General features: G+C 46.4%; 2 protein-coding genes across 4 annotated transcripts in view; one reads left to right on the top strand and one right to left on the bottom strand.

Moving 5' to 3' along the window:
• The window catches only part of TRAPPC9 (trafficking protein particle complex subunit 9), a 515,472-nt gene that overhangs the window by 43,605 nt on the left and 444,074 nt on the right, over positions 1-27,793 (top strand). For all 3 annotated transcript variants that reach the window (XM_060116028.1, XM_060116029.1, XM_060116027.1), the window contains 4 exons: positions 2,767-2,888; positions 6,820-6,945; positions 14,988-15,204; positions 24,124-24,267. In XM_060116028.1, the coding sequence (XP_059972011.1) occupies positions 2,767-2,888; positions 6,820-6,945; positions 14,988-15,204; positions 24,124-24,267 (609 nt within the window). The remainder of the gene's footprint in view (positions 1-2,766; positions 2,889-6,819; positions 6,946-14,987; positions 15,205-24,123; positions 24,268-27,793) is intronic.
• Positions 26,920-27,162, bottom strand: LOC132501050 (protein CEBPZOS-like). The gene has a single exon (XM_060116499.1). The coding sequence runs from the start codon at positions 27,160-27,162 to the stop codon at positions 26,920-26,922; it is 243 nt and encodes an 80-aa protein (XP_059972482.1).

The raw sequence follows: 27,793 nt of genomic DNA, 5'->3' as shown, positions 1-27,793 counted from the left end.
CTCTTTTTATGGTTTTGCCTTTCTTTCTCCTGTGTCATTTGTCTCTGTTTTATTCCCTCTTTCTTTCTTTTGTTTTTTTAAATTAATTTAATTTATTTTTGGCTGCATTGGGTTCTTGTTGCTGCACACGGGCTTTCTCTAAGTTGCGGCGAGCTGAGGCTTCTCATTGCAGTGGCTTCTCTTGTTGCAGAGCACGGGCTCTTAGGCGCGTGGGCTTCAGTAGTTGTGGCTCATGGGCTTAGTTGCTCTGTGGCATGTGGGATCTTCCTAGACCAGGGCTCGAACCTGTACCCCCTGCATTGGCAGACGGATTCCTAACCTCTGTGCCACCAGGGAAGTCCCATTCCCTCTTATTTCTGCTTCATTTTACTTTTGTTGACTTTCCAGCTTGTGCCTCCTATACAATCTTGCACGTAATAGGAACTCAGTAACTTTCTCTTGAATGAATTATTAAACTGTTGTTGGACTGATACTGGGGAGCCCTTGTGATGATTTTTTTTTTTCAGCTTTTCCCCACTTCTTAACTATGCTCCTTCTTTTCCTTTCCTCTAGCCTGGGTTTCAGCCTGCCTGTGGCATTGATTTTTCCTGTCTATAGACTCCTTGTTTCACTGGTTCACAATAATGTTACATGTGGGCTGTCAAAACTTTATAGGTGTCAAGAAAGATCAAATCCATTGCATACTAGTATTTTTAGAGTGTGTTATTCTTTTATTGAGTGAAATTAAATCATTATGACCCACTAAGCTCTCCTGTGAGCTATGCTCTTTTTACCTTCTTACAGGTTATATTCTTCCGGGTTTCTGCTATGCTTTTTCCCCCCGGCCTCTGTGCTGGAGTTAAGTAAATTATTAAGGGAACGCCCGTTATCAGTGGTGTCTTTTTTTTTTTTTAAATATGGAGGGAATATTTGTTCCTTCTCCCTGGTTGGGGGCTCCTTGGATGAGGTGAGGTACCGTAGGAAGAATGAAGAGCCCACCTTGTTCTGACTCCCACTCTCTCCCTTCCATTCTCCAAGGGAAAAGAGTAAAAGTCAACAATATGAAGACAGATTATTAGAGCTAATGAGATAAATCAGGATAACCTCTTATCTATTAAATATTATTTCATGCCAGAAACAAAGGTATTGTAAACATGAAAAACACAAAAAGCAGGAAAGTACTGTGGTTAAAAATAGAGGCCTGGGTTCGAATTCTGCTCTGGAGTAAACAGCTCTATAATCTGGAGAGCTAGTAGGAATGCTCAGCCTCTTTAGGACCTGTTTCCTCCCCTGCAGAAACGGGGCCCACTAGGAGTCCCCGCCGCGTAACGCTGCCATGGGTTGTAAATGAGGACACGCAAGGGTGTCCCCACATAGGTTCTGATTCCTCGTTAGTGCAGAATAACATAGTTTTTGCTGTGATGGCCTTATGACCACCCAGTGTAGATTCTCAGTGCTCCAAAGGGCTGCCTTGTGGCTTGGAGGTGGACTTCTCAATTCTGTAAGGACCCAAGATTGTGTCATTGGGCCCTGCTGATTTGAATCTATTCTTTAGAAAGTAAATATTTTAGATTTTTTTCAGGCATGCATGCCCTTTTCTTTTATTATTTATAGTTCTACCCTCTTATCTCTTGCTGTGATTTTCACAAAATCTGTAGAAACACAAAATCCTAAGCCGCCTGTCTCTTCCCAGTTCTCTGTTACGGTTCTTTCTTCCCTGACTAGAAGAGGATTTTGCATAGGAAATGTTCTATGTTCCTCTTTGCTTAGAGTCTCTCTGTCCATCTGCCCATCTTTCACCTGTCCATCTGTCCATTTATCTATCCACTCATTCTTCTGTCTTGTTCCAGAAAGCATTTGAGGCAACATACAGAATAACAAAATACCAGGTGAGCAGGTGAGAGAATGGGAGCAAGTTTAGACAGCAAGGCGAGGAGACGAGCTTGTGTGAAGGTTGCGGGCCGTGTGAGACACACCCTTTGCCCCGTGAGTTCTAAGATCAACAGCAAATGTGTGCCTGAGTCTCCCAGTAGACATGAGGGAAACAGAATTTGTTGGAGATGCTCAGTGTCCCTGAAATAAACAAGTGGCTTAGGAGAAGCCTAGCTTTTCCTGCTATGAGGCTTACGAGAGTATTTTTTGAGTGTTCTCTGAAATCAGAGTATTTCGTCTTTTTTTTGTCAGAGTTCTCTGTATAGTTGGTTACATTCTATAAACGGAAATGTCTCCAGAACTCTTGCCCCTGTAAGTTTGATGGCTAGGGAATTAGGTGGTTCTGCTTATTGACAGGGGTTGGCCAGAAATAGAAAATGACAGCCTCAGAAAGGATGCCAGTATTTGTAAGTTATGTTTTTCTAGTGCTGTATAGTTCAGAAAATACTTTCACATAGTTTATCTCCATTTGAGGGTGCAGTGTGGTTTCTTGCTAGCATTAAGAGAAGAGCTTAGTGCTGGGAGATAATGCACACTGACTATATTGCTGTCAAGACAACTAAGCTAGTTATTATAGACATGTTACTTTTATATAATGAATTTCATGTTCTTTAATAAAAAGTTTCAACAGGGAGGAAAACTTATTCTGAGTTAATTAACATTTAATACAATGCTTTGATGGTAAGACTATTATAGGGAGTGTCTAAGCTGTGAAGACTTTAAAAATGGTTTCATTATTTAAATTTCAGTTGGGAATATTCAAGCTTTATCTTATCTGTGCCCTTCTTTTAAAATAACAAAGAAACAAGACGGAAAAAGCAAAATATTATTTCTTTTCTTTCTCTCGGTTTGCAGGTGCCCTCACCACTAATGGCATCAATCCAGATACCAGCACTGAGATTGGACGGGCTAAGAACTGCCTTAGCCCTGAAGACATAATTGACAAATATAAGGAGGCCATTTCCTATTACAGCAAGGTGATTTTACTCTGTAGATCCTTTATGTAACTGTGTTGTTTTAATCAGAAGTTCCTGTTTTACATTGTGTAATGCTGCTGCAGTATCTCCTAAGTATTTGTTTCTGTAAGTATTCATGTATCCCCAATGCATAATACTATATGCCTAAAAATGGTTTTTGTAGATTAAAAATAATGTGTATTTAATTTAATAAGTCTGAAAATAGGAGAAAAAGAGGCTATCATAGCCCTGCTACTCAGGGATAACGTTTAAAAAAATTTTTTTTTAATTTTTTATTTAAAAACTTTTTATTTTTTGGCCACGCCGCATGGCATGTGGGATCCTAATTCCCCGACCAGGGATCGAACCTGCGTCCCCTCACTGCAGTGGAAGCATGGCGTCTCAACCACTGGACTGCCAGGGAAGTCCTCAGAGATAACATTAAAAAAAAAAATTAATTAATTTTTGGCTGTGTTGGGTCTTCGTTGCTGTGTGCAGGCTTTCTCTAGTTGCGGCAAGCGGGGGCTACTCTTCGTTGCAGTGCGTGGGCTTCTCATTGCGGTGGCTTCTCTTGTTGTGGAGCATGGGCTCCAGGCACGTGGGCTTCAGTAGTTATGGCACACGGGTTCAGTAGTTGTGGCTTGCAGGCTCTAGAGCGTAGGCTCAGTAGTTGTGGCGCACGGGTTTAGTTGCTCAGTGGCATGTGGGATCTTCCCGGACCAGGGCTCGAACCCATGTCCCCTGCATTGGTGGGCAGATTCTCAAGCACTGCACCACCAGGGAAGCCTGGAGATAACATTTTTAATATCTATTTTCTGTTCTTTTTGTCAGTGTATATCATCTATATCATAAAATGGTGAGCATTCTGTACTTATTTACTGTGTGGAGACCTACATTTTTCATTTGGCAGATTATGTGTTTTTCTGCATTATTGAATCTTCACTTTTTCACTCTTAGAAAAAAATGTTTGAACATTCTTGTACATATAATCTTTTGTTCTTGTATGAGTATTCCTTTAGTTAAGATTTCTGGAAATTTAGTCACTGGATATGACATTTACATTTATCATAGGTTACTTTCAAGTTACTCTCCAAATTCCTTCTCCAACAGGGAATGAAAAGATGTAGAATTACTCATTTAACCAATTCTCTATTACTGAATATTATTTTCCTTCGATTTTTCTTTCCACCGTTGTAAACAGTGCTGTGATAAATGCCCTGATGGATAAATCTTTCTGGGCTGATTTTTTTTTTTTTTTTTTTGGCGGTACGTGGGTCTCTCACTGTTGTGGCCTCTCTCATTGCAGAGCACAGGCTCCGGACGCACAGGCTCAGTGGCCATGGCTCACGGGCCTAGCCGCTCCGCAGCATGTGGGATCTTCCCGGACCGGGGCACGAACCCGTGTCCCCTGCATCAGCAGGCAGACTCTCAACCACTGCGCCACCAGGGAAGCCCTGATTTTTTTTTTTAAAAGGAAACAATTACCAGAAGTGGACTTGAGTCAAAAAGTGTGCATATATTTTTTAGAGTTTACATATACATTGCTGTATCGTCCTCCAAAAAGCTTTATAACAGTTTGTTCTCCTACAAACAGACACTATCCTTTTAAAATATTTGCCAATATGATGAGCAAAAGTCATTTTTCATTGTTTTAGTTTGCATTTGATGACCAGTGAGGTATTGAACATTGTTCACATATTAGCCAATTGCATTTTTAAAATGAATTATCCGTTTTTGTCCTTTGCATACATTTAAATTAGGGAGCATTTCTTATTGCTTTGTGATAGCTCTTTGTAAATCATGGTTATTAGCTTCTTTTCGGTCATTGACATATATTGCAGATCTTTTTCTTGATGTTGCTTGCCTTTTGTTTATGAGGTTTTTCATTTTGGTTGTGGTCAAAAATGTTTTTAATATAGTAAATCTTTTCCTTATGGGTTTTCTCTTTGGTTTTATTCTTAGAAATACCTTCTTAGAGAGCTTTTCTGCTTATCTGCTGACACTTTGTAAATAAGACCTAAGAAATTACTGGCTATAAAATCCCTACGTATGGGATGCTAAGGCTATATAAGGCTAGATCTGAACAAAGATAGGAGGGTTGTCTGTGGTGCTGAACCCTTCCTAATGGAATGGGATTTCCACCTTAGTTTTGGAGCCAGACAGACCTGAGTTCAAATCCTGCCTTTACCAATTACTAGCTTTGTGACCTTGGGCAAGAAAGTTTACTTTTTGGGACCCTATTTTCTTTATCTGTAAATAAGTTTGGTATTTATTTTAAGGGTTTGTTTTAGACTTGAATGAGATAATTCCCTCATTTATTTCTAAAATATTGATTGCATAGTTCTATGCTGGTGCCTTGGTAGATGATTACTAGGGACTCAGCAGTGAGAATGGGGGCCCCTGCATCAGAGAGCTTATGTTCCAGGAGAATGCTTGTAAACGACTAGGTATGTAGTAGACATTTAGTAAATGTCTGTTCTTTTCCTAATTCCCATTGATTCTGTATATCTTTCTACTAATATATGAAGTTTTTTATGATTGCAATTTAAATTTCATTGTAATATTTAAAATATTTAACTATAACCAAAATATGTGAAAAAAAACCGAGTTGACTTCTATTTTTGCTTCAGTAGAAGTTATTTTAAGAGTTTTGAAGGAAAGGAAATAATTATATTTCAATGAAATCAAGTCCCTGTTAGATTCTTTCTGTTGTGTCATTAAATGGTATATAAAATTGATAGACTTTGACTTCAGTATTCGTAGTTAGGTAAGTATAGTTTCTTTTTGTGCTGTCTTTGATAAATTACATGTAATATATCACAAATTCTGTGCCTGTTACATATTGGAAATGAGGAAATAGTGGAGACCTGCTCTTTCTGGCACAGTAATTTCTTTTTCCACCTTACAAATAATTTTAGTAAGAAACATGGGCAATAATTGATAAGAGGGCAGACTGTATTTTCATGAGTGGTTTTCATGAGGCTCAGCAAACACTTGCTGGGGGGTGGCTGACTCCACAGCGCATTTAATGCCTCAATGAGTGTTGGTGGGGGGTCTCTCAGCCTCGGGCGCTCTTCAGGCACCAGAAAACATGGATTTACCTCAGAAGCCTCTTCCCCAGCTGCAGGAAGTCTTTTCAGATACATCAGATGAAAACCACTCTAGCTCAGGATAATTAGGAAAAAAAAAATAAAAAGGGCAGAAGAACAGGGAGCATGGAGGGCTTCGAGTTGGGGCCTTGGGAAAGAGGAAGGCAACAGAGCAGGGGGGCCTGGGCTCCAGAACCAGCTTCTGGGCCTGTCCTCCCGTCTGAGCCACACAGCTTTCAAGTGGGCAAGGGCAGCTCTCCTGGCTGGATGTCACCTTGTGCAGAACCTTGAGAGGTGAAGATGAGATTGGAGACGTTCTCGCCGGGGTCATTACTGAGTGGCTGTGTGGAGTCCACGGTACCTGTTCATGTATCTTCATTTGTCCTTCCTCTCAGGATCTGAGAAGCAGGAACAGGTAACTCAGAGAGATAACCAGAAAGACATCAACCGTGCTAAGAGAGGCTGGATACAGTGATACAAGGAGCTAGAACTTTTGTAACAAAGTAACATGAATTGACAACCACTGCATCAAAGCTGCAGGTGTGAGAGAGTCTCAGAATGTTTTCGAGCAGGAGATTAAGTGGAAGTGAATAGCAAAGTTCCCATTGATAACATTTTGAAATTTTGTAAAATATCCAGCTACTGTTGGTTGTATTACTTGAGTGAATGCAAACATATCTATATGGGCATTTATAAGTTCACTCAATCCCACCAACCCCTTTTGCCCCCTTAAGGGATAGACTTTCTCAAACACAAATTCCCCACCTTGGGTGGGGACGTGCTGCTCCGTGTCACTGAGTCCCTGTGGTACTGCCTGCGCGACCTGACACAAACACCTCTCGTCTTCTCTTTTGACCCTACAGTATAAGAATGCCGGGGTGATTGAGCTCGAAGCGTGTGTCAAGGCCGTCCGTGTCCTTGCCATTCAAAAGCGGAGCATGGAAGCTTCGGAATTTCTCCAGAATGCAGTCTACATCAACCTTCGACAGGTGGGTGTGTGTCCTCCTATGAGTGGAAGAATTAACGTGGTTTTCCTGGAGCTTATTCACCAAAAGACCATCTGATTTTGCTGTGCTAGCATTCAGTATGGCACGCTTAAAACTCTGGAGTCAGAACTTGAAACTTTGATTAAGGGAGTTGTTTTACCTCTTTGTATTATGGTCTTTTACCCTCAAAATTCAGAATTCTGTTCTTTCAAATTTTTTTTTTTGATTGGAGAAACAACTTTGCGCTCACCAGCTTTGCAACCTTGGACAAGCTTTATGCCTTGTCACCTTACTTTTGTCACTTGTGAAGCTATTCCATTTGTGACCGTATCTGGGTTGTTCATGTTATAAAACATGAAGTGTGTGAAAGTACTTTGTACAGCTCCTTTTGCACCTAAGGCATTCCACAAATATTACTTGAATCTGGATGTGGTTTTTTTTTTTTTTTTTTTTTTTGTGGTACGCGGGCCTCTCACTGCTGTGGCCTCTCCCATTGGGGAGCACAGGCTCCGGACGCGCAGGCTCAGTGGCCATGGCTCACGGGCCCAGCCGCTTTGCGGCATGTGGGATCTTCCGGACCGGGGCACAAACCCGTGTCCCCTGCATCGGCAGGCGGACTCTCAACCACTGCGCCACGAGGGAAGCCCTGGATGTGTTTTTAATAAGACAAAGTCATTAGAACATTTAGTTGCAGATTGCTACTGCAAAATCCCCAAATCAATCTAGCCAAACGTCTACAATCTTTCTAATCTACCTTGGATTTTTATGGCCAGGGCAACCAAGACTCAAAAGTGAAGCACTTTGGTTAAGGACCCAGGACTAGGGTTATAATGCCGGTTACTGTAATCGAGCAGATCTTTACTGAGCATGGCATTGTGCTGGGAGGGGGCATAGAGGTGGAGAAGGCAGAGTCTTCTCTCACTGAGCTGACAGTTTTGTGGCAAAGATAGACATTCACCAGGTGAAGAACTTGGAGTTTATTCTAAGAACAGTGGTTTTTAAAAGAAAGGTCTTAAAAGCACGGGAATGATGGGATCCCCTTTGTCTGGAGTAGGGTAAGCATGGCGAGGGAGGCCAGGTGGGAGGCTCTTGAGGAGTCCAGGTGGGCAGTGTAGGCGGCTTCACCCGAGTGGTGGTGGGACGGTCAATGGAAAAAAGCCAACAGATCAAAGACATGTTTAGGGGGTGAAAAGGAAGGGATTAATGATGTTTGTGAGGGCAGACAGGATAACGCCCAGGTTTCTGACTTGATTAATTAGGTAAATGATGGTCATGCTGTGCTCGGAGAAGGGAGAGCTGCAGAGGGAGTTTGGGGGGAACGCTGATGGATTCCGTTGTGGATATAATGAAAAGACTGTTAAATATGTGGGTCTGGGAGGCTCAGGTGAGAGAGAGGGTAGTGGGTGGAGGGGAGGGGAGAGAGACTTTACAATCATTTTGCATTTTGAACATATAAGAGAGAATGAGTAATAAGACACACATGCCTCTATCATCTAGGTTTAACATATTAACATTTTGCCATATTGACTGCAGAGGTTCTTAATTTTTTAAAATTAATTAATTAATTTATTTTTGGCTGCGTTGGGTCTTCATTGCTGCACGCGGGCTTTCTCTAGTTGTGGCGAGCAGGGGTTACTCTTCATTGTGTTGCGCGGGCTCCTCATTGCGGTGGCTTCTCTTGTTGTGAGGCATGAGCTCTAGGTGTGCGGGCTCAGTAGTTGTGGCGCACGGGCTTAATTGCTCTGCGGCATGTGGGATCTTCCCGGACCAGGGCTCGAACCCGTGTCCCCTGCATTGGCAGATGGATTCTTAACCACTGTGCCACCAGGGAAGCCCAGAGGCTCTTAATTTTTAAAATAGAAGTAAAGCAATGGAGTTAATGAAGGTCTTAGAGTTGATGTGTATGCTGCTCATACATATTTTGATACCTCCTATGTTTATAACCACAGTCTATAGAAAGTTAAATATTTTAGCATAAGAGTTTAGCACAGGGACTCGGAATACACACTGCTGGCGCCTGGATCTGGCTTAGCCCCTTGGGTATATTAGCCTCTCTGTGCCTTGGTTCCCTCTTCTGTGAAGGTTGTTACTGCACCCCCTGGACCCTCCCCACAGCTAACTTCCTAGATGGGACACTGGGAGGGAGGCAGCTGAAGGGAGTGAGAAGTGGCAGCTGCCAGCCTAACACTGAAGGGAGAGACAAAAACAGAATCAAGCGAATAAACCGAGTACAAACAAATAAACCAAAAAGAGAAAAAAAATCCCACAATGTTTGGAGCCATTTAGTGTAAGGGAAACGACACTACGTGGACTCAAAGCTGCTGAGCATGGCGGTATCACGGATGGGAATGCGTCATCAGGAAAGGGTTGAGAAAAGGTGTTTTGGTTTCCCTGGACATTTCTGGTAAAGATGGGCAGGAAAAGTGAAAACCCACCACTTGACGGGGAAGCTTCAGTTTTATGGGAAACGGAGCGAAGGGTGGAAGGAAACCAGCCGTCAGCAGTGCTGGCAAATGAACGGACATCTGGGTTGGATCTATCACTCACCACGATTTCCGGGTGACCTACTGGGTGTGAGCTCTGAGCTGGGCAGTACGTTTGCAGGGATGACCAGGGCGTAATCCCTGGCTCTTAGGCTGCTGGTCCAAAGAGCAGCCCTGGGCACATGCAGACCTAGTGGGACAGCTCGGGATGCGGCCCGGGGACCTACTGTGCTAAGGGTGAGAGGAGGGTTCCCCAGAGGGGTTTCCCTGCAGAGAGCAGAAATAATCCACCTACAGGGGCTGAAGAGCCTCTGAGCAGGGACCAGGTGCGAAGGCGTGACCTGGCTCGAGCACGGAGGGCTTGGGGAGCCGGAAGTCGTTTGGTGGCCTGAGCGGTTTTGTTGCTGAGGGACAGTGGATGGAAAAGGTGCTTAAAAGGCAGACCTGTTATAGGTCGTGAGTGAAAGTAAAGAAACGTGGACCTGTCGGGCAGGCACGAGAGAACCCCGTGGGTGTGGGGATCCCAGCTGGGGCGTCGTGCTGGAGTGAGGAACAGAGTCACGGGCTTGTGTGCAGACCCCGCTTTGCCACTTGTTAGCTGCGTGGCCTTGAGCATAATCCTCCATGTCTCTCGATATTTTCATCTGTCAAATGATGGAATAACAAACTCATGGCGATCGGGAGTAGTTTAGTTCAGATACTCTGTGTCTAGTCCTGTCTAGTGTTGCCCTGCAGTTACCCAGTGGCCGCTCTTATACTCAAGCCAGAGGGCGTGGAGGGACATCTGGGGGGCGGGGGGATGCTTTTAAATTTAAAAGCATTTAAAAGCATGCTGAAGAACTGCAGGCAGTTTGGTGGAGGGTTGGGTGTGGGAGGGATTTGGAAGACTTAGTGTCCTAAGACTTGCTCGCCCTTACGGACCGGAGTTGGCTTTGCAAATTAATGTTGAACATTTGGGCGTTTGGCGAAGCTGTTTTCACAGGTGGGTATATACACAACCTATTTTATAAGATCAGTTGCTTTTATTTAATGTGTGGGAATTTGCAGCTGTTGGGAACAGCCCCTTCTCTGTTGACCTGGTCTTCGTAGAACACTAGGGGTCAGCAGAGCCGTGCGGAGGGTAAGTGGCCGGCCTTGCTGCAGCAGGTGTGGGCCTTTAGTGTTCTCCCCAGCTCGATGCTCTGCTGGAGTTGACTCATCTCCGTGTCTGGTTGCCAGCTGAGCAGAGAGCAAAATAATGAGTTCTGGTGGGATTTTTCTTTTTTTTAATTTTAATTTTTAAATTAAAAAATTTTTAAATTTTATTATTTTTAATAGATCTTTATTGGAGTGTAATTGCTCCACAATACTGTGTCAGTTTCTGTTGTACAACAAAGTGAATCAGCCATATGCATACATATATCCCCATATCCCCTCCCTCTTGAGCCTCCCTCCCAGCCTCCCTATCCCACCCCTCTAGGTCATCGCAAAGCACCAAGCTGATCTCCCTGTGCTATGCGGCTGCTTCTCTCTTCAGTAAGTGGTGCCGGGAAAACTGGACAGCTACATGTGAAAGAATGAAATTAGAACACTCCCTAACACCATACACAAAAATAAACTCAAAATGGATTAAAGACCTAAATGGAAGGCCAGACACTAGGAAACTCTTAGAGGAAAACATAGACAGAACACTCTGACATAAATCACAGCAAGATCCTTTTTGACCCACCTCCTAGAGAAAGGGAAATAAAAACAAAAATAAACAAATGGGTCCTAATGAAACTTAAAAGCTTTTGCACAGCAAAGGAAACCATAAACAAGACGAAAAGACAACCCTCAGAATGGGAGAAAATATTTGCAAATAAAACAACGGACAAAGGATTAATCTCCAAAATATACAAACAGCTTATGGAGCTTAATATCGAAAAAACAATCCAATCAAAAAATCGGCAGAAGACCTAAATAGACATTTCACCAAAGAAGACATACAGATAGCCAAGAGGCACATGAAAAGATGCTCGACATCACTAATCATTAGAGAAATGCAAATCAAAACTACAGTAAGGTATCCCCTCACACTGGTTAGAATGGGCATAATCAGAAAATCTACAAACAACAAATGCTGGAGAGTGTGTGGAGAAAAGGGAACCCTCTTGCACTGTTGGTGGGAATGTAAATTGATACAGCCACTATGGAGAACAGTATGGAGGTTCCTTAAATAACTAAGAATTCCTTAAAAAACTAAGTTCCTTAAAAAACTAACAGTATGGAGGTTCCTTAAAAAACTAAAAATAGAATTACATTATGACCCAACAGTCCTACTACTGGGCATATACTCCGAGAAAACCATAATTCAAATAGACACTGGTGGATTTTATAATGACAGTAACAAAGAGGGATCTATAGTTTTTCTGAACCGGGACAAGGTTTTGGTTCTTGGTCAGGTGTGTTCCATCGTAGAACTGATGAGTTGTGTCTATTCTGGGACTGATTTTGGCTAATCTGGAAACTTTGAAAGGAATCAAGATGGAATTATTGCAGGTGCCTTCTGCCTTGTACAAATGTAAAAAATGAAAAGGAATACATTTGGATCTAGTGGTATTGGGAAGGGTTTGTGCACGTTGCAGGAGCATTCAAGGCAGAACTTCTCTTTGTGAGAAGGAACATGGATCCACCTGTCTTGCCTTTAGTTGTTTACCAGAATAGTTTATGGTAATTAGCACTGACAAACGGCTGCGCACATTGCCTTTAACAGCTGGCTGTCTGCAGATTTGTCTGTCGAACACGTAGATTTCACAGGCATGTGGTCAGGTAGGAGAGAGAAGGAACGCGAACCTTGGCAGCCCAGATTCAGGTTTCAACCGCCGTTTCCTCTCCGTGTGACCTTGGACTGGAATGTAACCTCCCTTAGCCTGTTTGTGAATCTGTAAAATGGGAATGATAATCTTCACTTCTTCCTGGATTTGTTGTACGTTGTATCAGTAAATAGCATTATAACACATGTGGAGCACTTCCCACACTGCTTGGCACTTAGGAAGCCCCACCGGTGATGTGTCAGAGCCATAAAGGCAGCTCGTGTTTGTGGGACCACTAGCAGACACTTGACTAGGTTGTGAATTTGGTTATTTCCTTCAACCTTTGTAACTCTGTGTGCTAAGTGCATTTATTCCTGTGGATAGAAGAGGAGCCTCAGGGTAAAGAAGATTTTGTAATTTGTCCCAAGTCAGACCATAATTTCAGGTGCAGGGGCCTAGTTAAAGCATGCTTGTTTGGGTTTTCCCTTCTCTACCTTCTGTACTGGAGGCCGGGTGCTAGGCCCTGGGCCCACTGTCTTGTAGCCCGAGAATATTCAGCATGCAGCCAAACAGACAGGGTGCTGCGCTGCTTGAGCAAAATGCCCGGAGGGGGACACAGGTGCTAAATAGATAAATGTAAAAACAAATGACTACAAAATGTGATCAGCTCTGTAGAGGAAAAGAACATGCCTTGCCCTGCAGAGCTGGGGAATTTTCTAGTCGGTGCTGCTCTGGTGGTATTAATCTCAGTAAAATACGTTCTGTTACCAAAGACAAACGGCAAAGCATCTGTTCTCAGGTAAAGTAAAACCCGCTGATAATACTTGCTGCTAATTAAGCAGCCAGCTTGTTGTCGGCACTTACCTAGGGGTAAACAGGTTGCGGCCATAATCATCACGGCAACTGTGCTCACTGGTTTTATTGAACCCAGTTTTAGAGGTAAGGAAATCGAGGCTGGGGTGTTTGCTTTGTGCCCATGATTACCTTGTAAATGCTACCACTGGTCTTCAGATCTAGTTTACCGTGGCTCCAAAGTCTGAGCTCTGTGAACTGCGTCGTGTAGCTTCGCCGCAAACAACCCAGATGACTGAAATTAATTTTCTTCATTAGTAGGAAATGTAAGTGACCATAAGAGAAAGAGGTCGTAAGGAATTGTTTGGAAAACTAGAGAAAAGCCCAGCACTTTACCAGCTGTGGGAGCATGCTCTAGGGCCAATGTATATTCAACCGAGCACCCGGCACCTCCTGCAGACCTGATGTTCAGGAGTGACTGAGCCATTGGATAACATTTTGGCTCATGACACTGTTGGTTAGAACCTGCGGCCCTCTTTGTCCCTGGTTAATTTTCTCTTCAAAGCCATTTACATTTCCTGCGGGCTACTCCACTCAGATGTAAGAATAGCCTCTTTAAACTTCCTGATGCAGTTCCTTAATGAAGCTTGTTGCTAAGGAAACCTAGCAAAAGCCCGGTAGATATGCACATAATAATGGTAGCCTCAGAACTTTGTCGATTTAAACTCAGAGGGATGGGAGATTCAGGAAAGGCTTTCTGAGATAGAAGGGGGAACGTATAAGGATGCAGCCCAGGTTAGACGGAAACATCTCGGTCCTAGCCGGCAGGGTGCCTGGCTTTCAGGATGGTGTGTGGAGAATGCAGAGCTCTCACAAAGAAAGAAACGGTTGGATGGGGAGGGAGGAAAGTCAAATTCTTTATTGGAGAAGGAAAAAGAGAGAGGGAACTGAAAACTTGCTGGTTGAACAGGAGTCTGGAATGTGGCTTGACGTCCTTGCATTTAGGAGAGAGGAGTTTTGTGGGGACCAGCATAGGAAGGAATCTCTTGGTGGGAAGCCAATGCAGCAGAGAAACGGGCAGATCCAGGGGGCCCCAGCTGGGTGAGCTGCCCGCCAAGCCAAGGTGTGGGGCTGCCTCCACCCTTAATCTGGAGCTTCAGGCCTGGGTTTGCAGCCCAGTACAGTGATGAGAGAGGGAGAGGGCTGGCGGGAAGGGCAAGGCAGAGGCTGGGGCACGGGCTGCGGGCATGTGCTTGTTGCACTTAACATGGGGAGTCTGAGAATGACGCTCGATGGTGAGAAGGATGTTTTGGATTTTCCGCATGGGACGTGCCAGCAGCTGACACAGATGTTTATCCCACAGGCGTTATGGCTCCTGTAGCTCATCATCTTTTACTTTTTGCTTCAGCTGCCAGGGATCTTAGAGCTGAATCTATAGTCGGCCTCTGTTAATTACCCCTACCTCATGGCATGCATTTTTGTGACTTCACCTGCCCCTTGTTTCATTTAAGTATTAAATCCCCCTTTTTTTTTTTTTTTTTTTTTTGCGGTACGGGGGCCTCTCACTGTTGTGGCCTCTCCCATTGAGGAGCACAGGCTCCGGACGCGCAGGCTCAGTGGCCATGGCTCACGGGCCCAGCTGCTCCGTGGCATGCGGGATCTTCCCGGACCGGGACACGAACCCGTGTCCCCTGCATTGGCAGGCAGATTCTTAACCACTGCGCCACCAGGGAAGCCCCAGCAAATACCTTTGTTCCAGAGAATATGGGCCTTCTTAGCAAAAGGACAGGGTGAGCTTGGAGAGGTGGGGCTCGGAGAAGGCCTTGGAGCTTCCATGTCAGTGCTTCTCTGGATCCTGCCCTACCGGTGCACTAACTCAGCTTCCCTTTCCTTCACGTTTCATTGGGCCTCTGTCTTATGCAAAAGCTTTTTTATGTTCCCTTTTTCACTTGTAAGATTCCTTCCCATGTGTTTTCCTTTCCTCTATGTGCTTCAGCTCTCCGAGGAGGAGAAGATCCAGCGCTACAGCATCCTCTCTGAGCTCTACGAGTTGATCGGCTTCCACCGCAAGTCCGCCTTCTTCAAGCGCGTGGCCGCCATGCAGTGCGTGGCCCCGAGCATCTCAGAGCCCGGCTGGAGGGCCTGCTACAAACTCCTCCTCGAGACGCTGCCCGGCTACAGTCTGTCGCTGGATCCGCAAGACTTCAACAGAGGTACTAGAGCTGAAAGTTGCTTCAGTCCAATTAATTGTGCGTCCAATTAACGGGCCCTGGTCTGCCTGTCGGACACGATGACTGGTGCTGGCGTGCAAAGGTGACCAAGCTCTCCTGCACTTGGGTACTTTTGATAGATTACGACAGAACGTAGCGGTGCTCCGCATGGGGGCTGGCATTCTTAAATCTGTGTGCCGTTGGAAATCTCCCCTGAGCTCACTGACGTGTGTCATCCTTGAAACATCTTAATACCTAATGAATCCTACTTATCTCATGTGATTTAGCCAATTAGCAAAAATCAACCAATCTAGAATAAATCCTGGGGTATATGTGTACAAGTACACGTATGCATTTGGTGATAAATCCTTATCCTGCAATGTTAATGCAGGGTAGTACGTGTTAAACATAAGCTCCGAGTCTAATAACAAGTGCACACCAGTGTGATGCCCAGTGTCAGGCAAAGGGTGATTCGCAGGCGAAAGAAAATGGTTGATGGCCGTTCTAGGCAGGACATGCAGAGCACGTTCCTCCAGCTCACGTCCAGGGAGAGAACTGAGGGGCCGTCTACGTTCCTGTCCCACCAGGGCAAAGCCAGTCCTCTGGCACGTGTTTTATGTGGTCACGTGTGCCGGCCTGAGGGGCCCATGGTCTGAATGATAAGTCTCTTCTGCTCTGGGATAGTTCTCCCTGAAAGAACTACGAATCCCCTTCCTGCTTGCTTTACCTCCCGGGGACGGTGTGTCCGCTTTCCCTTTGTGTCCACCTCCTCAGTAATGATTTGTCGCGCTCTTGCCTGGTGCCATGGGAGGTGTGAGGTGAGCGAGTGAAGCAGTGGGAAGAGGACGGCTCCTGCCCTCCAACATACAAACAAGCAGTTCTCGCGTGTGTCGACCTTCCAGGTATTTGCAGAGAGCTCTCGGGTCCTTCCAGAGCCTTCCTCTCCTCTGTCTCTGTTGCCTAGGTGGTTCTTGATGAATTACTCTGTCTGGACTTGCCCCCATTCTGACCTTCTCCCCAAAGCATCACTTAACATTTGATAGAATCGTATGCTCAGGGTGAATTCTGATTAGCATAGAGCAAGGAGTTGGCAAACTTTTTCTGTCCAGGGGCCAGGGAGTAAACTTTTCAGGCTCTGGGAGCCCTCCGGCCTCTGCTGCAGCTCCTTGGCTCTGCTGCTGAGGTGTGAGACCAACCAGGGATGAAATGTCCGCCGACAGATCTTTTTTTTTTTTTTTTTTTGCCATAAGCGGGCCTCTCACTGTTGTGGCCTCTCCCGTTGCGGAGCACAGGCTCCGGATGCGCAGGCTCAGCGGCCATGGCTCACGGGCCCAGCCGCTCCGCGGCATATGGGATCCTCCCAGACCGGGGCACGAACCCGTATCCCCTGCATCGGCAGGCGGACTCTCAACCACTGCGCCACCAGGGAGGCCCCGACAGATCTTTACTTATGGCACGGGTGGGGCCGGATTCGGTGTGTGGACTGTAGTTTGCCAGAGCCCTGGCTCAGAGCACAGCGATATCTGAAATCACTTCTGGAGGCCCAAATTACTTAAAAAATGTTTTCCAAAATCATTTAAAAGGCGGGACCTGGGGTTTGGCAGAGCAGAGGGAGACTGAGTGAGCAGCATGGCAGGTGGCCTTTGAGGAGTGGAGGGAAGCTGAGACGGGACACAGTCCTTCATTAGCCCCGGCCTCCTGTGGAGGCCAGAGACCTGCTGCTGGGGGCTTGGCATGTGAGCACACGTGCTCAGGAGGTGTTGATAGGAACGAGGCAGCCTGGATTTTGCGCTTTAGATGTCCTGCCTCTCTGAAGCCACGGGGGGAAGATTGGCGGGCCCAGTGCTGATCGGGGCAGTCTGCATACTTTTCCTGTTTATGCAGTGTTCCCTTTCTAAAGCCATCTCACATAATAGAGCCTGCTCACATGACCTTGCCTGGTCTCCCTTGCTGTTGATCTCTTTAAAAAGTTAGACAAGGGGCTTGACGTTTGTCTCTGCTGGATGGCCTCGGTGATGGGGCTCGTACTGTTGATGGAGTGATTTTGAACCTGAACTCTGTCCCTGCCTCTGTCCCAGCCGTTGGTGATGGTTTTAAGTGCAAGGGGTCAAGGGTAGTACTGGGGACCCTCTCTAGGAGGTCTTGCTATCAGCAAACGTTTCTTGGTTCTTGCTTTGTGCTGGACACCGTGCCACATGTTGAGGGTAAATGCATGGACACTCAGCCACGTCCGAATTCATTCAGTGGCACTTTCTTCCAGATCTTTCACCATCTCACCCAAACAGAAATCACGACAAATTTTTTTCATCTGCCATGTCATCTGCTCTTCCTTTCTCTACTTCCTTTTTCCTCTGTGTTCCCCCAAGAGATGGGATGGAATGTAAGGTTTGCTGAGCACTTGTTTCACGACTGGCGCTTTTGGGTGGACTGTGAGTTCTGGATAAATTAATACTGGTGGTCCTGTGATTTCAGCCCCAGTGTCTCTCTTCTGCAGACAAGAACCTCAGGGCAGTGTCAGTCAGGTGCTTCCCAGAGACCATTTAAATTTCTTCCTGGCATCTCTTGTGGGCCTCTAACTGGCCTCTAAGGGCTGCTTCTACTCTCTCTGGACAGCCTTGCCCCAGCTGTGGTCACAGGACTGTCCTTAGTGTCCTGAAACAACGAGACCCTGTGGTGTTTAACTGAAAGTCATCTTGGAGCCTGAGGACTAAAGGGACTCACAGCCAGCAATGAGAACCTTCTGGTGGGACCCGTCCCTGCAGATGGGATCCCTTGGCTGGCCTTCTGCGTGAGCTCTTTGCCCTGGGCTGCCAGCCTGTACCTCTTGCGGGGGGTGGGGGGAGGGTGTGTGCAGTGAGGCCCAAGCATATGTGTTTGGAAAAGTCTCACATGATTCTGAGAAGACTGATCTAGCTCCTTCCCTCTCTTTACAGACAGGAAATTGGGATCCAGAGGGGAGGGTGGGCTCCACTTGGTGGCGTTTCTGCTGGGAGCTCTCATTGCTAATGGAGTCAGGAAGGCGATCCTGAGAGGGAGGCTGTAGGGCCAGGTGACCCTGGAGGGCAGAGGACAGTTAGGGAAAGAGAGGACAGGTGTGATGCGTGATCCGGGAGGTGCTGGATCTGGGGCGCCAAGGTCAGGCCGAGCCAGGCTGAGGGGTTCGGGATGCAGGTCACGTTTGCTGTCGCCCTTGCATCTGGTGTTGCACAGGAGCTCTCCCAGGACACAGCCAAGTGAGGAAAGCAGTGAAGAGACCACGGGGCTTGCAGGGGAGCTCGGCTCCCAGATCCTCACTGGTTTGCTTCGCTCGTCTCCACGGTTTAAGCGGCCGCGTTCCGGGGAGGCCCTTTCTGAATTCCCGGGCTCTGTAGCTGCTCCGCGGTCTAGTTGTGAGCAGCCTTCCGCTTCTCAGAGGAGAGGGCGGAGAGTGCAAACCGGACAGCACTCTCCGAGGTGTGCTGCATGCCTGGGGTTTGCTCTAAGCGGGGAGGTGCTGGCAGCTGAAAGGCTCTTCTGACGCAGCTGGCGGCTTCCCTTCTCGTCTCCACTCAGCGCTTAATGGCGGAAGATGAACAACAGGTGTCGTGCGGTGGCACTGACGCGGCAGGGTGTCTACGTGTGTCCACGCGCGAGTCACGGGAAGTGGCTTCACCAGTACACCCATTTACCTAGGAGCTCGGACCGGGCTTCTTCTTCTAAATGTAAATCTTGTGATAATGGATTTTATCACGTCCCTCCTACCACCACACTTTCCCCTGTGTGATCTTATTATTATTATTTATTTATTTTTTTTTTGCGGTACGCGGGCCTCTCACTGTTGTGGCCTCTCCCGTTGCGGAGCACAGGCTCCGGACGTGCAGCCTCAGCGGCCATGGCTCACGGGCCCAGCCGCTCCGCGGCATGTGGGATCTTCCCAGACCGGGGCACGAACCCGTGTCCCCTGCATCGGCAGGCGGACTCTCAACCACTGCGCCACCAGGGAAGCCCTATTATTATTTTTTAAGTAGACTTCATGAGAGCAGTTTTAGGTTCACAGCAAAATTGAGCTTAGATATTTCCCACATACCCCGTCCCCCGTCCACCCCCAGCCTCCTCCTCATCAACATCCCTGCCAGGGTGGCACATTTGTTACAATGCATGAATCTGCACTGACACATCATCACCCAGAATCCATAGTTTATGTTAGGATTTATTCTTGGTGGTGTCCATTCTGTGTTGTTTGTTTGTTTTTCCATTACCACACTGTCTTGATTTTTGTAGCTTTACAGTACATTTTGAAGTCAGAGATGTCTTTATTTCTTTAAAAAGTTGTCCTTATATTTCCCAGTATTTTAAGTGACAAATATAGAGCAACTTCCTTGCCCGGTAGGGTCAGTGCCTGAGAGTGTAGCCTGCACAAGGGCGCTGCCCTGGGCGTGGGCGAGGCCCGGAACCCAGAGCCTGCTGCTCAGGCCCAGCTGTGTCCCTGGCCCAGGGCTGGAGGGTCAGGTGATGGAGCGCCCCGTCTGCTTCACATGGTCTTTCTTCCAGCACGCCTTGCGCTTGCACTTGCCTTATGCTGCTTGTGGCCCAGGGAGAACGGTTTCACGTGTGTGCCATCATTCCTCACGGCTTGGTGAGTGGGTGCAGTGGGCCCTGTACCGCATGTGAGGGAGTAGAGGCTGGAGGAGGTTAGTGCTGTTCCTCAGGTCGAACAGCTCGTGACAGGGTGACACCATTCCCGCCGGGCTGCACGGCCCCCGTCCAGTCCTCTGTGCCTCACCTGTACAGGGAGGTACTTTTACAGTGTCGCGGGAAGGTTGTTATAAGCACTGAGTGAGTCAGTCCCTAGCATGTGCTAGGACAGCGCTCAGCAGGTACTGTCAGGTGAGGTCTAATTCCATCCGTCCCTCTGAGGCCACGTGGAGGCTGGAATAAAGTGCCCTGAGGGCTAGTGCTTCAGGCCCGGCCCCATTGGGAAGGAGTGCGTGCTGGTGGGGCGGCCCCCTGCCTTGGCCCTGGTACCAGTGGTTGAAGTTAAGGGCAAAATAGCTGGACAAGCCCTAGAAGCTTTCGGGGTTTACATCTGAAAGGCTGAGAGTTGCTGGTGTGAGAGACGAGATGAGACCTCCAGGCCTGTGGAGGGGACAGTTGAGTGTACAGGCTCCGTTAGGCCGTCTTCGGGACAAATTTTGTGGGGCGAGTTAGTGTCTGGGAAGGGGTTTTTCAAGCGGTCACACTGTTGCTCTGTGGAGAGCTGGGAAGGGGGATTGAGTTTCCATGTGCGTGGGACCGGGTTCCTTGTGAGCCTGCTTCTGAGAGACTTCTGTAGAGATCGCAGGTGCTTTCCAGTGACCCCTTTTGTATCCCTCAAACATGACTGCAGGCTGGCTCCAGAGTAAATGCAAGCCTCCTGGGCTTTATGCAGTTACACTGGGCTGGCCTTAGCCTTTTCTCTCCGTGCTGGGCCAGTTGTGCACGCCATCCAGGTGTCCACTGCCGCCTCTCCTCCCGGCTCTTGCTTCCTCAGGAATGCTCTTCCCTGCCATTCGCCGCTGCACCCCAGGCATCCTTCAGGTCTCTGCTGAGTGTCAGCTCTTCAAGAGGTCCCCCGTCGTCTCTCCACCTAAATGCAGTCCTTTTATTTCTCTCTTTCACGTACTCCTGCTCTTTCTAAACAGCATTTCCCATAATGTGTAAGTACATTAAAAAAACTGGGCAATGATTTAGCATCCCCCCCCACCTGGCTGTGTGCCCCATGAGAGCAGAGACCCTGCCTCTCCCTGTGTCCCCTTGCTGGCACCAGCAGGCATGCCTGTAAATACGTGTAACATGTGCCCAAACCTGATGAGCAGCTGCATGACATGTGCTCATTGCCATTTATTGAATAGAGTTTGTTTCTTGATCTTAATTTTTAAAATCACATGGATGAAACATGTTTCTTTTGAAAAATGAAACAAATAAGCACACCTCCATGTGATTTGATACTTTTTACTTAGCCTTCTGTTTCGGGAGGGGACATTCACCATTATTTTGTGAAAGAGGTGGGGAGGTAAGGTAAGAGATCAAATAAGGTAAAAGTGATAAGTGCCAGCTGGCTGTAATTTTAATAAGAAATAAAAGTTACTTTAAACCTCATCTCCACTGTTGCTCTGGACTACTTTATAAACATTTCTCAGAGACTTAAATGGAATTCTACTAAATCCCTGTACCTGTGAATAAAAGGGAAATTGTCTGTATTCTCAGGACCTGAAATGTATTTCTGTCTGTTTCTGGAAATGAACATTTTCCCTAGCTGGTTATGGAAAGTCGAGGTAGGAACACAGAAGTATATACTGTGTGTGTATTTGCCAGCTTAACGGGCTGCTGATTATCACTTTAATCTTACTTGTGTTCCTATATATGAAGTTTTTTTTTTTTTTTTTTTCTTTTTGCGGTATGTGGGCCTCTCACTGTTGTGGCCTCTCCCGTTGCGGAGCACAGGCTCCGGATGCGCAGGCCCAGCGGCCATGGCTCACGGGCCCAGCCGCTCCGCGGCATATGGGATCCTCCCAGACCGGGGCATGAACCCGTATCCCCTGCATCGGCAGGCGGACTCTTAACCACTGCGCCACCAGGGAGGCCCTATGAAGATTTTTTGATCATACCTTTTGCTTAGCCTTTTCCTGAATGAGAGATTAAATTTTCCCCAGGAACTCTTATGAAAGAGAGTGGTAAGGCACATAAGTTTGCTAAAAGGCAGTAGTTGAGGTAATAAACTCTCACATTGCTGAATTTTTTGAATACAAGAGTGTTGAAAATTTTATCACTGGCTCATATACTGCAAATCTGTCTTAAGAATAAAAAGATTCAGATTTTATAGGAGGAGCAGTTTGAATCGCATAGAAATTATGATTTGTACACTATTTGGTGTTAAGAAAATTTATACGCAGCCTTACTGTAATTGCCTGTGGTAGGAACTGGATCCTTATCTATTAAAAAAAAATCTGCAGAGTGATATGTGCCCCATTCTTGGCATGGTGGGGTGGAGATTAGTTAGGTCAGGTCATTTAGAATTCTGGGCTAGGTTAGTCATGACGTTGATTTCAGCCTTATCATCCTTTTCAGAATCTCTTATTTGTTTTGGCCTTTGGTCTTTTGACAACGTGGAAATACTGCAGGGACATGTCCTTCCCTCCTCTCCTGTCATTGTATGAAAAGATTTCTGTAAGATAAAACTGGTAGGCTATCAAGGTTTTTGTGTGTGGGTAGGTTTGGTCGGCTCTAAGAATTTCAGTTCATAATTATTAGTAATTGTTATTCAGTTAACAGTTTAAAAATTACTATGAGAGGGCTTCCCTGGTGGCGCAGTGGTTGAGAGTCCGCCTGCTGATGCAGGGGACACGGGTTCGTGCCCCGGTCCGGGAAGATCCCACATGGCGCAGAGTGGCTGGGCCTGTGAGCCATGGCCACTGAGTCTGCGCGTCCAGAGCCTGTGCTCCGCAACAGGAGAGGCCACAACAGTGAGAGGCCTGAGTACCGCAAAAAAAAAAAAAAAAAAAAAAAAAATTACTATGAGATAATTTAAATATACACAAATCAGAGAGAATAGTACAATAGCCCATCACCCAGAATAAGTAATTAATAAGATTTTGCCATATCTGGCTTTATTCAGACCTTTCTTTTTCTTTTATTTGTTCTTTGTTGAAATATTTTACAGCAAATCCCAGAAATCATGTCATTTTACCCTGTATGCTTAAGTAGGCATGTCTGAAAAATAGGGACTTTTTCTTTCATCAGGCTTGCAACTTGACCCACGAGCCTGTAAAGGACCAGCTGTGTATTAGGCATCTTACTAGGCAGTAAAGATATTTGGGTGAATAAGACACCATCCTGGCTCCCAAGGAAATTAAGGGCTGATGGAAGAAACAAAGACACTGGCTTACAGGTGCCTCACTGTATGTGCCAGATGACGCCTATGGGACAAGATTTGTGCAGGATTCAGTGGAAATTCACAGAAGGGACTTGCCAGCCTTGTAGGGTAGGCAGTGGGAGAGACGGTCCGTAGGCCTATGAGAGGAGGAATCCTTCGGTCAGAGTCTTAAATCCTTTCCCCCAACCTTTCTACCACCCCCCCAGAGCCCCTGGGCACACAGCACTGGATGGTAACTGTTTTTGAGCCCTGTTTCCACATCTTCATGAAGAATTTTAAGGTGGAAAATATTTAAAAGCAGTAACTGTTGCCAAAAGGGACTTGGAATAAACAACTCTAAAATCCTGTGATCTTAAAAAAATACTTTTCGATGGCTGTGCAACCGATTTCTTCCACCTCTAATTTCAAACACGCTAAGTTATTTTGGAGGAAGCAGCCCCAGTTTTGTTGGTAACCTTTTTTCTAATTTCGCTTTCTGCTTTTCTGTTCTTATACTTTAGAGAAATGCTGTGCTTTTTAATTTTATGGCCTTTGTTGTTGATAATGAAGGCTCATCAAATATCAGTATTTTCTTGAAAATAAAAGTATGCTGTAATTCAAATACATGCCATTGAAAACATGATCTTTTGTCCTAACCTTATTATAAGTATTTCAAGTGGGTTATTTTAAAAATTGTGTCTTTGCAGAAGAGAGAAAGTATTGGGTTGGCCAAAAAGTTCGTCTGGGTTTTCTCTAACATCTTGTGGAAAAACCCGAATGAACTTTTTGACCAACCCATATAATATAAAGCATTTTTTAAAAACATAACCCCCACCCCCCAAAATATGTGAATAAGCGTATCATGTGATTGTTCTTCTCCAGGATAAACACAGGGGAAGTGCTTTGGTTGCCCTTTGAGCGTGGTGGTTGAGGCATTATCTTGAAATCACGAGCTTCACACGTTAGACATGGCTCCAGAGGGCTCATGTGTTGGCCCTGCTGCCAGTGCGCCCCTGAAGCCCTGCTCTGATGCTCTGTGTCTTCTGTCGCAGGCACGCACCGAGGCTGGGCTGCCGTCCAGATGCGTCTGCTTCACGAGTTGGTCTACGCATCCCGGAGGATGGGGAACCCTGCTCTCTCTGTCAGGCACTTGTCCTTCCTGCTACAGACCATGCTGGATTTCTTGTCAGATCAAGGTGAGTGGATTCAAACTCTAGTTTTCTCCCAGTAAAGATGAATGAGTGCACTCTTGGTGCTGGCCCCCGTCAACACCGGCCCAGGATCGGGGGGGTGATGTCCTCCATGCCTTCACCTCCCTGGGCCCCTCTCAACACACACTACTGGGCCTTCTCGCTGCTCTCAGCCTCCGGCATGGGCTCCCCTTACCTTTCCCTACGTTTTATAAAATGTAAGTGTCAAAGTGTAACATTTATATGCAGAAGTGCACGATTCACAAGAACACTGCTCAGTGAGTTTTCACGAAGTGATCACATGGTACCCGGCACTCAGATCGGACACAAGACCAGAACCCCAAACACCTTTGTGCCCCTTTTGGTCCCTGCTCCCCTCACGGGCAGTGTCTGTCTTGCCTTTCTGAAGCATCGTGCATATCTTTGCCCACACGTCAAGGCAGCTTTCTTCTAGGTCCTCGCCTCCGTCACCTTCTCTTCTCACATAGTTCCTGGGTGTCACGTGTTTTTTGGGTTTCAGTCACAATCCGTTTATCTCCAGCCCAGGCCCCACCCCAAGCCCCAGGTGTTCTCCTGCTGCCTGGGTGCCACACAGGCCCTTGGAAATCAGCCCTCCTCTGCCTCTGTCCCAGCGCCCTGTCTGCCTGTCCCTCCCGCCGGGTTAGCATGTGCTGTGGGTCCCCTGGGAAGCACTCTTGGATGTGATGCATGTGCGGCGCGTTTATTAGAAGTGCTCTTGGGATTGACACCCACTGAGGGGAAGAGAAGGAGGCAGGTCTGGTTGGGCAGAGGGAAGTTGGGCCTCGGTGCAGAATCTGCAGGGGCCTGGGCGGCCCCTGGGAGCTCCGGGCTGGGTGACCCTGGAGCCGTCCTGCCTCATCCCACAGGCCGGCCTTCTTCCCCGTCACCGAGAGGTCGTACAGGTTCTCGGGGCGAGGTCCCTATCTCCTGTGGAGGGCACTGTCTGGAGAGGATGCCGACCAGAGCCTCGGGGGTGAGGCCTCAGCGCGGCCTCTGGCACTGGGATGGCCGCGCTGTGTGGTGGGGAGCTGGGTCTCTAATCACCCACCCAGGGGCTGATGCAGCTGCTCCCAGGGAGGGGAGCACATCCCTTCCCTGAGCTGCTTCCACCTCCCCCTGCCTCACCTGCCTCGTCCTGGACTTCTTTCTCGCAAATACACATCTTCCCGCAGCGGGCCTTTGCTCTCACCCCTTGCCTGCACCTTGTCAGCCATCTCCCTTGGGTCTGCACTTGTCTAGGCTGCCTTTCACAAGTCCCAGGGGACCCGTCGTCCTCCTGCTGTTCGGTCTCTCCCCTCCCCTCATGCACTTCTCACGTTGCACCGACAGAGCCGGTGCCTGTTTAGTCGGCCTGTCTTCCCTGCAGAAGCCCCAGGAGAGAAGGAACTTGGTGGTTATTTAAGGTCATATTAATTAGTGATCCAAAGACACTGGGTCTAGAAGGAGAGAAACTTGGGATATTTGACCCTGTTGAACAAACCGCTGCCTCCTAAGGGCCTGTGTGTAATGGTATTTGGTTAATTGGAGTCTTCTGAGAAGAGGACTGAAGTCAGGAGGACCAAGGGTTCCCTCCACTCACCCCAACCTCTAATTACCATAACCTCAGATTAGTAATTAAATTCTTCCTGGGCCTTCATTTTCTCATTTGTACAACTAGGATATTAACAGATTGTGTGGTAGTTTGTTATTATTTTAATGATAGTATTTTAATTGATTGGGTGACCTTTCTCCTGGAGAGCTCATGGTACCATTCACAGGGTTGATAATTAACATTTCTAAATATCACTGCACTGAAATGAAATACGGAAGAGAGGAGTAGCCTTCTCCTTGTACGGGAACCTGTCTGGGTGTTTGCAGGTGGAGGCGGCACAGTCTGGGGGTTCTTGCCTGCCCCTCCTCCTCGGTCCCCCCCCACCCCCCGCCCCGGTGTGTGCCACTGCGCGGGGAACTCACAAGATGGGTTCTGGGGCCAAATGTTTTTTGTTTTTTTTTTATGACGACTTTTATTCCAAAGTGGCTCTGGTAGTACCAGAGACATTGATGTAGAGTTTGAATATTGTTTCAGGTAAAGTGACAATGGATAAAAGCAGTATTTCTAGTTAATATATTTTTAGATAATGGGATTTTAAATGTGTGAGTTAAAAATGTAATAAATATTAATGAACTTATTTACAAAACAGAAACAGACTCATAGACAATAGAAAACTAACCTGCAGTTACCAAAAGGGGGAAAGGAGAGGGGAATAAATTAGATAGACAACAATGTCCCACTGTATAGCGCAGGGCACTATATACTCAATACCTTGTAATAAACTATAATGGAAAAGAAATGTATATTAAAAATAGGTGTTTTATTATTTTATCTATTTTGAAAGATTTATCTATTCAGAATTATAGGGGAGATTTTTTTTTAAAGGAGAACCACTTTATTTTGAGTAGTAAACAAAACTGCGTTTATAACATAATAAATAAACCTTCCTTCAATTTCTTCACAGTTAGTCCAAAGAATAAAACCTCTGACTTAATTAGAATTTACATTTAACCTTAAATATTCTAAAATCCATCCATGCCAACTTTGGAATTTTAATCTTGCCTGATACTATGAAAGAGGGCAAACCTTGATTGATGGTCAGATTCCTAATTTTTGCTGTTCAGCCACTTTTCTTGATCTTGCTCTCTGATTCCGTACATTCCAGAGTGTTCAGTGGATTTGTAATAAACTTTCAAGATGAAGGGGAATTTCTTGCTCATTGTTTGCCTGAAATCTTGGCTTGCGTTCATCTTTTTAAACAAAAAATATGTTCCAAAAATGCCCACAAGTTCAGCTAGTAAAACTCCTTTAAAGATCTTCTTTGCCAGTGGATCCAGAGTACAGGCCATCCTGAGGCATGTACTCGTGGGGCTGCTGGGACCAACTGTTTACATGAAAAGAATAGGGTGTGGGGAGGATGCCACGGTTAAGCCTACAGAGGAGTCCATAGTAAATGATGGATATGGGAGCATCATGGGGGAATTGACAGTTCTTTTCAGAGGTGGAAGAATGGTTTGGGTAATGTTCCATGAAGGAGGTGACCTTGACCTTGAAGAACAAATTGGTGTTTGCCAGACCAGACTGAGCAGAAGGAATAGTTTCAGGAAGGAGGACTTTCTCCAGTTCTGGTGGAATTAAGAGGGTTTGGTTTATTTGGGGAATGTTAGATACAGTGATTTGTGTGATTCTGTTGTCTGGGATTTTGGGAAGGAAAGTGGATGATCAACAGTAGTGCAATACAATCCTGCAGTTCCACTCCTAGGTATATACTCAAGAGGTTTGAAGACATACACCCACATAAAAACTTGTACATGAGTGTTCCTACTGGCATCACGCACAATAGCCAAAAAGTAAAAGCGGCATCCATCAATGTCCATTCACTGATGGATGGATAAAGAAAGTGTGGTGTGTCCACCTGGATTTCTCATTCTCTTCCTCTCCCTCATCCCTTCTTCCTTTCCACTTTCCTTCCTTCTTTTG

The sequence above is a fragment of the Mesoplodon densirostris genome, chromosome 13 (assembly GCF_025265405.1).
Source record: "Mesoplodon densirostris isolate mMesDen1 chromosome 13, mMesDen1 primary haplotype, whole genome shotgun sequence".
Classification (NCBI taxonomy): domain Eukaryota; kingdom Metazoa; phylum Chordata; class Mammalia; order Artiodactyla; family Ziphiidae; genus Mesoplodon; species Mesoplodon densirostris.
The sequence above is the reverse complement of the archived record's forward strand: the minus strand, read 5'-3'. Positions and strand labels throughout refer to the sequence as shown.